The sequence below is a fragment of the Rhipicephalus sanguineus genome, chromosome 5 (assembly GCF_013339695.2).
Source record: "Rhipicephalus sanguineus isolate Rsan-2018 chromosome 5, BIME_Rsan_1.4, whole genome shotgun sequence".
Lineage (NCBI taxonomy): Eukaryota > Metazoa > Arthropoda > Arachnida > Ixodida > Ixodidae > Rhipicephalus > Rhipicephalus sanguineus.
This window is the reverse complement of record NC_051180.1, coordinates 89,885,942-89,898,909: the sequence shown is the minus strand read 5'-3', so window position 1 is coordinate 89,898,909 and position 12,968 is coordinate 89,885,942. Positions and strand designations below refer to the sequence as shown.

Here is a 12,968-nt window from a genome sequence, read left to right as displayed (position 1 = left end):
GGACTGTCTAGCCACTTCTGTACGTAGGCGTGCGCACAAGCGGGGGGGGGGTACTCTTTCGGACCCTACCAACCGGACGGGGGGTGGGGAGGGGCTATAGTGAAACCTGATATCCTGGTTCAGGCGCGAGCACATGTTTACTTTAAAGGAGATTACATCACTTCTGCACGTAATAACTCCAGCAAAACAGGCAAGGGAACAGTCTGGGAGACTGTCGAACTGCTAGCGTCAAAAAACAACCAGCACACTGAGCTCAGACTTTATAGTCAAGAGGTCAAAGAAAGATACTTCAATGAGCCCCTGACCCCAAGAAAAGATGATCCTTTGAAATGCCGGAAAAAGCATGGAGCTGCACTTTATTCAGCTATCGCCGAAATCGCTATACGATACCTTCCCATCCCTGCTACTGAGGTGCCCAGCGAGCGCATGTTTTCAACAGCAGGAAACGCTGTAACATCGCGGCGAGAGATCCTGAAGCCAGGTCACGTGGAAGAGCTTGTGTTTCTGCATGACAATTTGTAGTCTTTTGGTAGCAGCCACTAAGCCCGCGTTACGTGCTCGAGGACATGAGCAGATTTCATGTCTTTGTTCTTTCTTTCAAGTTTCAATAAAAATCTTTTGTTATTCGACATTTGTGGTCACTATTCGGCACTATTCGATTCGAATACGATTCGAGATGAACATTTCACTATTCGCACATCCCTAGTTGCGCTGCTAAGCACTTGGATGAATGTCCCATCCCCGGCATGGAGGAAGGAAACAGTTAGGAGGGAACATTGCGCAATACGATAGAAAGAAAGCAAAACGTCAGGCACGCGCACGTCAATCTTTGCTTGCCCCCATTTTCCTGATTACGGAAGGGCTCCTAATTTTTTTTTCATTTTCAGTTGTTTAGTAAGATTCTGAACTTTTCTTATCCCCGATATAAACTAAAGCGGTACCGTAGTCAAGACGACCATTCATTCATTCATTCATTCATTCATTCATTCATTCATTCATTCATTCATTCATTCATTCATTCATTCATTCATTCATTCATTCATTCATTCATTTTTTTATTCTCACGGCATATCAGGTGACGAAGAATACAGGGTGCCCCCTGGTGGAGGTGCGCCGTACTTACCGACGGCCTTGGTGACGTAGGCCGCTTTCTTCTCACTGGTGCGCCACCACTTCTTTATGAAGTCTTCCCACGTGACCGCCGCCAGCGAATTGAAGCCCGATGACAGCGTACTGAAACGAATGAACGAACGTTTATTCCAGCAAAGTACAGGAAGACGCGTGCAAGAGTTTTAGAAAAGACAGCGCGAATGCGACGCAGCAGCCACACGATACGTCCGTCCTGTGCAGTGTGAAACGGTACTTTATTTGAATTCAACTGCTGACAAAGATAAAAGGTGCACCCTGTCTTCAGCGAAACTGGAAAGCGATAGTTTCGAGTAAGGCCAGCTTGTTATAAGAGCTCGAACACGATCAGATACGCAAGCCGAGACAAAGTGGGTCGCCACTCATGCGTGATGCTGTTGTCAGGGGTGGAAGCGGGCTTGAGTGTTTTGGAGCAGCTCAGGGAGCAGGAATAATGCTGTTTTGGAGCAGCTTTGGAGCACCAAAATGTGTGTTTTGGAGCAATGCAAGTTAGTTTTGGAGCAGAATTCTATGATCAAATATCATTGTTCTTTTTTTTTTCTGGTAAACACAAGAAATTCCAACGATTTTAGAAAACATTTAATACTGATGAACCAACCACACTTAACACAAGTATATATATATATATATATATATATATATATATATATATATATATATATATGCGCGCACACACATGCGCGTACGTGTTATCAAAACATCACAGCTGTGATAGAGCAATGACTCAGGAAAATGAGATAAGCGATGTTCTGAATAGCTACACTTGACTAGACTGACAAATGAAAAACATTAAAGATAATGAACGTTTTTCATCAGCGGTGTTTTCGCACCACGTTTGCCGGGTTGCTACATTTTCGTCCTTTACAACTTCCAGTGTCTTGCCACCTATCGCAAAGCGCTGTTCTCTGCCAAGATTGTTCCACATTACTTTAGTTTTATGCATATTAATTCTCAGACCTACTCTGTATCCAGTTCAGTAATCATGAGCTGTAATTCGTCCCCCGCGTTACTCATCAATGCAATGTCATCAGCGAATCGTAGGTTACTGAGATACTCTCCATTAACTCTTATCCCTAACTCTTCCCAATCTAGGGCCCTGAAAACCTCCTGTAAACACGTGGTGAATAACATTGGAGAGATCGTGTCTCCCTGCCGTCTACTTAGGACAGGTAGTAACCGCGGAGCCGAACCATGAGAGTGAAATAACTAGAAGAATAAGGATGGGTTGGGGCTCATTCGGCAAGCATTATCAAATCATGAATGGTAATCTACCACTATCCCTCAAGAGGAAGGTATATAACAGCTGCATCTTACCGGTACTTACCTACGGAGCAGAAACCTGGAGACTTACAAAGAGGGAATTGAGGACGACGCAGCGAGCGATGGAAAGGAAAATGATAGGTGTAACATTAAGAGACAGGAAGAGAGCAGAGTGGGTCAGGGAACAAACGGGGGTTAAGGACATCATAGTTGAAATCAAGAAGAAGAAATGGATATGGGCCGGGCACGTAGCACGTCGGCAGGATAACCGATGGTCATTAAGGGTAACTGACTGGATTCCAAGAGATGGCAAACGCGAGAGGGGGAGACAGAAAATTAGGTGGGTAGATGAGATTAAGAAGTTTGCAGGTATAACGTGGCAGCAGAAAGCACAGTACCGGGTTGATTGGCGGAACATGGGAGAGGTCTTTGCCTTGCAGTGGGCGTAGACAGGCTGATGATGATGATGACATTTTCGTCAAAAGCCTACGGGGGTTTCAAAAAGTTCCTTCGAAATGCGCGGAGGTCAGCGCCGTCTGGAGGCATTGGGAGAAACCAAAGAAGCACGTGTCTGCACCCTAAACTCCGTTTGTCGGACGAGCGGGCGATGTGCCGCGCGAGGCGTTTTCTTTTCTACTTCGAGGAGGAAGACGCGGCGGCGCGATTTTGAGATGGCGTTCGTCAAAAGGACGCGCGCGACCCTCCGACCACGCGTCAGTCGTGCATGAAATCAAGCCATTCAGGACGCAACAGCGCGATTTCGCGAAGGCGTTCGTCAAAAAACACGCGCGTCCCTCCAAACGCGCGTAAATCGCGCCAAAAATTGCGCCATGCGGTTCGACCTTCTCCCTTCAAGTTCCCTTCCAAGATTTGTCAATTATTGGGGCGCTGAGCCGTGCCCCCACGACGGGAGGCAGAAAATAGCGCCCCTTTTCATTTCTTTCACGAATCACTCTCTCTCTTATATGCACGCAAATACGGTACTTGAGATGCGATGATACTAGATGTCGCAATCGCAATTTGTATCCCGTGGTTCTGTTTTCGTACTACGTGACATTTGTCTTTTCAGTAATTAACGTTCCAAGTGTCTATCTTGTTCTTTTTTTGTATATTTCTTCACTCGCCACCTCACGAGCCAAACCACACGCAGCAACGGCGGCGAGCGGCATGTCATGTAGTGCTGCGGATGGTACGAGCTACAGCGTACTCGACCACGAGCCGAGCGCAGGTTCTGACGAGCCAAAATCGAACGCGACCGATCGCACTAGCGATACTAAGCTCGTCCCTGCACGAGCGCGTTTACATGCTGCATTTATAACGTCTAAGGGCTTGTGTGCAATGCAACAAATTTTGCACATGGAGAGGCACGCTTTCACTAAAAAAAAATGAGTTTCGGAAATGGTCCAACCGACTTGCACGAACCGAGGCCCTGTGAGTGGTTTCGCGGTTGGTAGTGGCTTCACTGACCGCAAACAGATAAAACATTTTTTTTTCTTTCTCATGAAGACTTATGACACAAAATCCACATTACACACTCAGCTATACAGCGGTTTCCTTAATGCAAAGTGTCTAAATAATGGTCGCGCGTTTAACGTCCGCGGCGGCTGCTCGCACTATCCTCATGGCTTTACATCAAATTAAGTATTCGCAGTAAATAGAACCTTTTCGACAATTATGAAGCGTCAACGCAGTTACTTTTGTTCATATTCGCAATCTCAGGCCACGATAACCGCAACCGCTTCGTGCGCGCAGCGCACCAGAAAACTCCATTGCCGCCGGCGTCACAATCGAAATATGGCCGCACAACTCACTTTCTTGTAGCTAGCTCCTGTACAGGCTCGCTAGCTTTTTATTGCGATAGCAATTATATGGACAGTCTCGGCTGAATTTTGCCGTCGCCGTCGCCGTCACCGCCGTCATGCACCGTATATGTATAAGTATATATATATATATATATATATATATATATATATATATATATATATATATATATATATATATATACTTATACATATACGGTGCATGACGGCGGTGACATGACGGCGGTGAAATATATATATATATATATATATATATATATATATATATATATATCTAAAAGCCGCAAAGAAAAATAATTCAGAAAAATGCTTTCGAAGCGCGGAATCGAACCAGGGAGTGACCTCTTGCTCCGCAGCGAGTAGCGCTAGCCACTACGCCACGAAGCGCAGATCCTCCACGTAGCTAACGGCGAGCGTTATATACACACTCTAGCGCTGGACGGACTCGGAGACGGCAGGCGCTTGTAAGCGTTTCTTCATTACCAGCGAGATGGCGCGAGGAGCGCGTCGGCGAGCTCGTTCGCTTCTTATGTTTGCGCAGGGAGAGCCTTGCCCTTCCGCTGTCTGCTCGCGCGGTTTTCTCGTGCTGAGGGGAAGAGGGATGTTTCACGCTTTCACCGTGATGTCCGCGCTCATGTTACGGAGCGTACGAAAGTCACTCGAGCTCAAGGGACGCCGCTAAACGAACAAACAGAAGATGAGCGCGAACTATAAAGTGTCACAGCTCGACACTTGAAGCATGCTAGTTTCCTTCGCTGCTTCGGCCGCCTTTGCAACAGGAGCGCTGTTCAAACTGAGAGTATCCATTGGCGAGCCTCACTTCGTATAGCATTAGTTTCTTGCTATCGCATTCATCGCTTCGCCCTTGCGGCGAAACTGTGACTTTTTTGCGCCTTCGACAACGTCACGAGAGCACGCCAAGTGATGTGATGATATAAGCTCGCATAGGCGTGCCATGACACGTATGACAGCGGCACATAAAGGCACCAAACGTAGCCTCGGTGATCGGTTCCGGAAGCGCACTGGAGCCCATCGCGGAGGCCGTGCACCAAAGGCCGCTTGGGAGCAGTTTCAGCGCAATAATGCGTTTTGGAGCAGGATGACGCAGCAGAAGCGGATTGGCGCAGCGTGGCGCAAATGGCGCAGCGCTTCCACCCCTGTGTTGTGTACTTGCAGAGTGATGAAAAATATAATCAATTTTAGGATGTTGAAAGTCGGCTGCTCTGCAGAGCAGGTCGGCAAAGCAGTGGAACATTTAGCAACGCAAGTTTAGCAACGTTGCCTGCCTCGAAGTTCGCTTGTGCGTACAAGGGGGGGGGGGGGGGGGGGGGAGAGGTTGCTCGGAAGTTGCAGCCTTGTAAGTAACCCTACGACAAGTAGCCATTAGTTAGTTGCAGCGGCCGCATTTCGACGACCCCTCAAACGCCCCGCCTACTTTTATTTTTTTAGGCTCCCCAATCAAGCTACACGCCAGTATTTATAATTATTTACGTGCAATAATTGCACAGAATACCGGCGAGGAACCGAAGAAATGAAAGTCATTTAGCAGTACAGCGTCAATACCTTGGAAGACAAATGGTAAAAGGCAGATGGCAGTTCGCTGTTTCTAAGGCAGCGAAGCATTGCAGCAGGGCGACGAAATAAAGATAAACTTCTTTTCCCTGGCGGCGTCAACAAAATAGGGTGATGAAAAATTCAGTAGGCACGATCGTGCGCCATAAAGCGACATGAAACTGACATTGGTCGGACCCCCGCCCTCAAATTCCCGAAAAGGTATTGTGTGTACACCTTCTAACCTGGGGGCCTCAAGGTTCGGGATATTCGTAAAGCCCCTTTTCAATCTCACTGCGCTTTTCCGCATGGCAGTACCCTACTGCGGCGAAAGTGACTTAAGCGTCCCGCACGCGATAGACCAAGGCTAGAAAATTTTAGAAGCACTTTCTCACATTATTTCCTTTTCGCCATGAGGTTAGGGCTGTTTTTTGGAAGATTCAAGGTCGTGCTGATAAAGTCAGGAGGATTATTCGATATTCGGGAGTCTCCCTAGCAAATCGGAAGAGTTGGCAGGTATGCGTGCGACGTCGTAGACTACGGCAACGAATGGTAAATGTTGGCTGGTCAAATGCTAGTTATTTTAGAGGGCTTAAAGAGCACGTGGAAGCAATAAAGGCCACTGAATCTGGAAACTATCGCCACCGCGCGTTTCATGTGCTAAAAACGTAGACATCGCGTTTATAAAACTTTTATAACTCGACCTCGCAGATGTCGCGCGGGAGCGACCCAGCCAGTCCTATTCGACTCGGCCATTAGCCTCAGCACCCGCATGAGATTAAACACGACTGTACACGCAACCTCCAAGACACGGCGCGCGTGGCAGTATGTCTTGACGGATCTCGACCATCCTTGGTGCTTCATTTAGTGGGCCAATAAAGAACACGTGCCACAAACGCCAGCTGTCAGCACTGCTTGGGAGAAAAGGTTCTCTGATTACGTCGTAAACCGATGAACAAAACAACAAGTCACCGATAAAATAAATCTCCAGCTTCGCTCATTACGGGGTTCGATGCCGTGCAGGTGGCGTCGATGACGACTTACCTTAGCGCTCCGCTGAATACGCAAGCCACGAAGAGGCCGGGAAGGCCTGGCAGTACACTGAGCGTTTTCATAACGAAGAACGGGATGAGCTGAAAGGAAAACCGGGACGACCGGAAGTGCGCGTTAGACATAGGGAACTCCTTAAAATGAACATAATATATTGTAGTATCCCGTGAAGTGTACACTCTTCACGGAATACAATCTCACCGAAGAGTGGACAAGAGTAAAAACATTGGCGGCGATACCTTGTGACACTTAGCGTACTAAAAACTAAAAAAAAAGTCGGTATGACGTGTTCTTGTAGAAAAACATAGAGAGGGGAGAGGCACGCACGCTAACGATTATGTCGTTGCTGCCGAATCTTTACACACGGCGGTAAGTACACTACATGGTTGGTCGCTACAGTAAAAGCACATTGTACTCCATAAACAAACGCTGCGGCGCATGATGGCGCCAGCAAAGCGACTGTTGACGTCTACGCACTGTGGACAGGATAGACGTTTTTCCCGGTGGTTTGCGGGCTTCTACAGTGATTTAACTGTTGTATCGCGTGTTCGTGTGATCCCCAATTCTTCGAAAAACACTGGTCCAATAGCGTATAGAGAGAGTGGCAGTGGGGGAGTCATTTACGCCCAAGAATCGAGGGCCGCATTCATAATAATGTACTTACGCTAGAACTGTGATGTACGCAAGAGCACAGACCCCCCAATCGCACCATACGATATCGTTAAAACGGCCGTTATGAAAGGAAAACGTTGTGTGTTTGGATCTCGATTGTCGACCTTAGATGCAGTGAATGTGCTAGTGTCAGCATTTCATGGAGAACGTGCAAGACAGGAGTTCTTCGGCTAGTTCTCGATGCCATTTCGAAGACTGGTCTGCGGCGGCGTCTTCAGTTCAAAGGTCAGTTGAAGGGACAGCCAGAGTCGCAAATTTTCGTTTTGAAAGGTATTACAAAATAACACACAATAAGAAACGCCGTAAGTATACCTCATTCCAATAGACAACTATCGTACGAGGCTGCTTCAGCCAGTGATTATTTTTCCGACGTTACATTTCACTGGCTCCAGGAAGGAGTTTGACGAAAGCTGAAGGCATAGTGCCACGACGCCACCTCCATGGAAGCCATCACTATGAACAATCACACCCGCGCTGTAACGCTACTTAGGGTTACAGCGAAGCCGTGGAACTTGAACCCGCCCTTGAACACGCCCAGCAGGTAAGGTGCTGCACTGCCAAGAGGGCACGGGTTCGACTTCCGGCGAAGGTGGCCGCCTTTCGATTTTGGAAGTAGAGGAGGCGCCCGTGCACTTAGATCTATACACATGTTAAGGAATCTTAGGCGGTCAGAAGTAATACGTAGCACTCCCCACCCCCCACCCCCCACTGCAGTGTGCCTCGTGACAATACCTCGGTTTTGGCATGTAAAGCCGCCATAAGCTATAACACGTTGCGAGCCAATGTACACATAGTTCCCTGCAACGAACCAATATGCTGAGAGTGCCCTCTACGCGGTGGCAATTTGGGCGAATTGGTTATGGATCGTGGAATATTAATAGGCATGGGCGAACATTCGAGCGCTTTAAATATTCCAACGAATATTACAGTATTCGAATTCGCTTCAACACGAATTTAAGTTATTCGAAATGAACGAATACACGTAGCTTTGACCGCATGTGACGCCCCTGCAAAAAATGTTTCACTGCGGCATAGGGATGCTATACCGTGAAACCACCTATCCGGGAGAAATCCGCGCTGCCACAAGGCCACAATTCAGGGTAAGGTGTATACGTATTACCCTAACCTCGTGCAAAAAAAAAAAAAAAAAAAAAACCGAAAACGTGAACCAGAAAAGTGACATTCGCACATGCCTAGGTCCAATTCTTAAAAATACCGCGCAAGTCAGTTGGGTAATGACAAAACTGCTCACTTTTCTTCATAATATGAGATATACATAATTCGAATTGTTCTATTCGAAATTATTCGACCGAATCCCTACTCGCTTCGAATTCTCTTCGAGCCTCAAATTTGCCATTCGCCCATCTCTAAATAGTATTGCGCAAATCTTCTTTCGCGACCGTGTTGTGATTTGCGCGATATCGTTTCATGATGCCCTGTACGGCCACTTCACTTCATCGGCAGCGTGAAGTCTTACCGTTGGGTGAATGACAATACGAGATGCACATCGCACACACGCACCTGGTCCTGTTTGGATATCTTGCCGGACTTGAGGGGATCACAGTTTGGATAGTTTGCATAGATCACGAGGCCGGCGACGCAACCCAGGCTGATGTTCATCATCACGCCGGGAATATTTATGTACAGAGCTCTGAAACAACAAAATAGTAAATAGACATAAATTGCGTCAGTTAAACGGTCACAAAGGAATATGCAAACAAAAACCGAGTGCAAGAACGGGGTGAGAAAAAAAAAGGGGGGGGGGCGTACAAACATAAAGCGTGAACGAAGGACATGCGTGGACATGCAACGGAGGACATCGAAGGACAACGAAGGACATGAAACGAAGGACTCGACACACCGATGAAACGCAAACGCGGCTTCATTTCATTCGTATATCCTTTTCTGTCCTTTTTGACAGCTTGTAATAATTGTGCAGTCAGCATAATTCGCCGACTCGTATAATGAATATAACCTATATATTCAAATATAATATGATGGAAACCCAGACCACACTTTCGCTTTCGTCGTCTGGCTCGCCTCTCTTGTGACCATGACTGCACGTCTCATCTTCTTTCACAATGCAGTTAAGTGCAGTACATCCGAATAAGGACTACAGTCAAATAACTCCTCAATGATTGTGAAAGTACTCAAGTTTGCCCAAACTCCGTCCGGTCGGCGTCAAATGGATATGCTGCATCGTAAAAATTGGCCATCTTCAATACGCTATTATTGCGTTATTGATGCAATAATCGCCAATGACAAGCACTTTCGCAAAATGACTGTCCTTCTGCAATTATACAGCTGTACGAAGGCTTGGTGATAAAATGCACTACGTGAACACATGAAGCGCAAATAATTAGTACGCAAATACACGGACGTTGGGGGTAATTTACAAACTAACCGAACAATAGCAGCACCACGGCTTTTCTCCGAGGTAGATTTTGTAAGAACGAAAACAGATGTTTCGAGTTCCTAATAATAATAATAATAATAATAATAATAATAATAATAATAATAATAATAATAATAATAATAATAATAATAATAATAATAATAATAATAATAATGGTGATGATGATGATGACGACGATTGTTGGGGTCTCTATCGGTTCTACGTCCCAAAACCACGATATGATTATGAGGGGCGCCGTAGTGGAGTGCTCCGCGAATTTCGACCACCTAGGGTTCTTTAACATGGGGTTCTTTAACATGCGCCTCCCCAGGCATGCGTTCTAATGGTGAAGGGGATAACTGGGAAATTCCCACAACATATAACGAGCTCACTAAGCATTTTTATCTATCCCGGAGGATTTTCCCTCCACCTCACAAAAATCTCACTAGGCCCCAAGCACTTACATTAAGGCTATTGCAAACCAAGACGTACCCCACCTTGAAAATGTTAAACATTATTTACCCTGAACTATACCCAAGTAATCTCTGCCCATATTGTGGGGAAATAAATAGTTACCCTAGACCATATGCTCTGGCAGTGTACCAAATTCGCTCATTTACCTAACATCACCTCTGCCAGATGGGAGGCGGCAACCCGCAGCCCGTCCTATATGCAGAACAACTCTGGGCTGTCCACCAAGCCCGCGAGGCGGCTGAAGGGCTCGGCCTCTCGGTCCCCACGTGGGAGCGGCCCGCGACACAGTGATCTGTGTTTTGGAGGACCAAATAAAAGTTTATGCCAATCCAATCCAATTCTCTAGGATTTCGCCTCCATCGAAATGCGGCCGCCGCGGCCGGTATTCGATCACGCGACCTTCGATACCGCGAGTTCGAGCTCGCACGGTACACGTTGACATTGAACGCAATGCGCTTACGGCGCACACGCTGCAATAACAGTCACGCGTATGCGTACACAGATGCAGGGAAACCCGTATCTGTAAACAGCATATCACCGCGCGTCGCATGACACAGCTGCTGCGCCTGTCTTGTACATACATGTAGCGCGCACAGCAATAACGCGCCCGAAGGCCCTTCGTCTATCGATTTCCATGTTATGTGGACGCGACGCAGAGGAAGCCACACTGCCTGCTTTCCAAGCAACAGAAAGCGCGTTACGTTTTGTAACCGCATGCCGCTGTCGTTAACTATCAAAGCGCAGAAGTTCAGTGGCTTTCCACGCGAGCCACTTGCTGCATGCGCGCCGACACGTGTAGATAACAGCAGCACGCGACACGATGCCACTCTGACTCACATACATACTATATGGAACGGTTGCATACGCACATGTTAACGTGATAGCGTTAAAGGGCTCGTTTCGCAGAAATTCCAGTGTCGGCGTCGTTCGTAGTGAGCGAAAAATCAGTGCTGTCCGTGAGCGAAAATTACGAGAATTACGAGATAGATGCAAATAAATAAATAATAAAACAATCTTTGCTCCGAGTGAGAATCGAACCCAGGCCTCCTGCGTAGCAAGCAGGTGGTCTATCACGGAGCTATACGCCTGTGCTTGGAACTGCCGCGTAAACAAACGCTATATGAATGTCACGTATACTGACAGGCGTCTCCTTAACACATGCAATACTGCGTAGCAGAATCGAAGGATTGTACCAGGCGTCAATACGTGTGAATTGCGCAACGAGTGGGCGGTATAAAGCTGCCCACCCATTACAAAGTGTGCAACTGCGCGGGTGCGCGTGGCACCTTACAGACGCGTAGTGGGTACTTTGCTAATTAGCAAAAAGAAGAATTATGGCGTAGTGGGTACTTCACAACTGTACTTGCAGTAGGCATTCTATAGGATAATCTGAAACGGCCAATGTTACGCGCACAAACGTTCCTTTTCTTGCGACACGGCCGAAGGCGATGCGCACGGGGCCCGATAAAGATATCGCGTTCTACTGTTGAAGGCGAAGCTCAAGCGTCCTTCGCTCAAGCGTCCTCCAGTTTTGTTTAGGAGTAAAGTTAACAGGGTCTAGTTGGTGTCTGCGCTGTGTGCCGTTGTGTGCCTTTGTTCGTGTACCTTACCTTGTTCGTCGTTCCCACTGCGCTGTAGCAAAAATGATCATCCCGCGCACATCCTCATCCTCCGCACCAGACGTGCCTTGACTTTACTGATAAAAGGCCAATACATTAAAATATTAATAAAAGTCCTTGTGCGGAACTGGTATTTCAGAGCCTGCACGAGGATGTCGCATTAGGTAACGCTGCGCGCTCGTGTTTACGCCTATTCGTACACGTTTAAGCGGTAACATTTATGTTATCCCTTACAGCCAAGGCGTATGCGGATATGTACTAGTAGTACGTCGGGTTAACTATACTTGGCCTGACGCCAACAGCGCAGCTGTAGTTATACAAGGGCGCCTATAGCTTTACCCCAAACCACTGGAAGAGTTGCCACATCGTGGTCAACTTGTAAATGCGCACAACTTATCTAATCGTCGTCGTTAATCGCTCATTTTCTTGACCTTCCCCGTCTCCCAGCGCAGAGTAGCTCAGGGGCTTCGGCATAAATTTATTAAGGAGGGGGTGAGCACATCTCCCCCCTCCCCCAACTCTCTAGCTAGGCCAATGAAGTAGCTTGCTAGAGTAATCTATAGCTAAGGCCGAACTCTCAAACTTTCTACCAATCTGCCTCACTCGCTTTTGGCTACGCTATATCATAAATAAAATATACGCACCATCGTCGCCAGCAACGCAAGCGTGCTGTGCTCGTAGGCAGCGAGATATAGGAGAACGGATAAGAAGATATCTGGCCCCCTTATACATATTCAAATAGGCAGCGTGAAAGTACGAGGACGCAATAAGCAACACACCACAGGACCGTCTCGCAGCAGATGCGAGAATGGCGTTGTGGTGTGTGTTCCTTCTTCTTGTGTCCTCGTGTTTTCGCGTTGCCATATTTCAGCACGTATAATCAATTCCAACTTGCCCAAATTTTCATTCTTCTGGCCCCTTGCCCGCTTGTATATAGTGAGGAATGTTCCCAGAGCGCGCGACGCGCGACAAAATCGCGAA

At 47.2% G+C, this 12,968-nt stretch overlaps 1 protein-coding gene across 1 annotated transcript in view; it reads right to left on the bottom strand.

Annotated features, from left to right (window-relative positions):
* LOC119394828 (uncharacterized) overlaps positions 1–12,968 on the bottom strand; it is a 148,407-nt gene that overhangs the window by 58,333 nt on the left and 77,106 nt on the right. Inside the window, 3 exon segments of the mRNA XM_049415997.1 lie at positions 1,124–1,233; positions 6,822–6,910; positions 9,021–9,150. Of these exon segments, the coding sequence (XP_049271954.1) occupies positions 1,124–1,233; positions 6,822–6,910; positions 9,021–9,150 (329 nt within the window).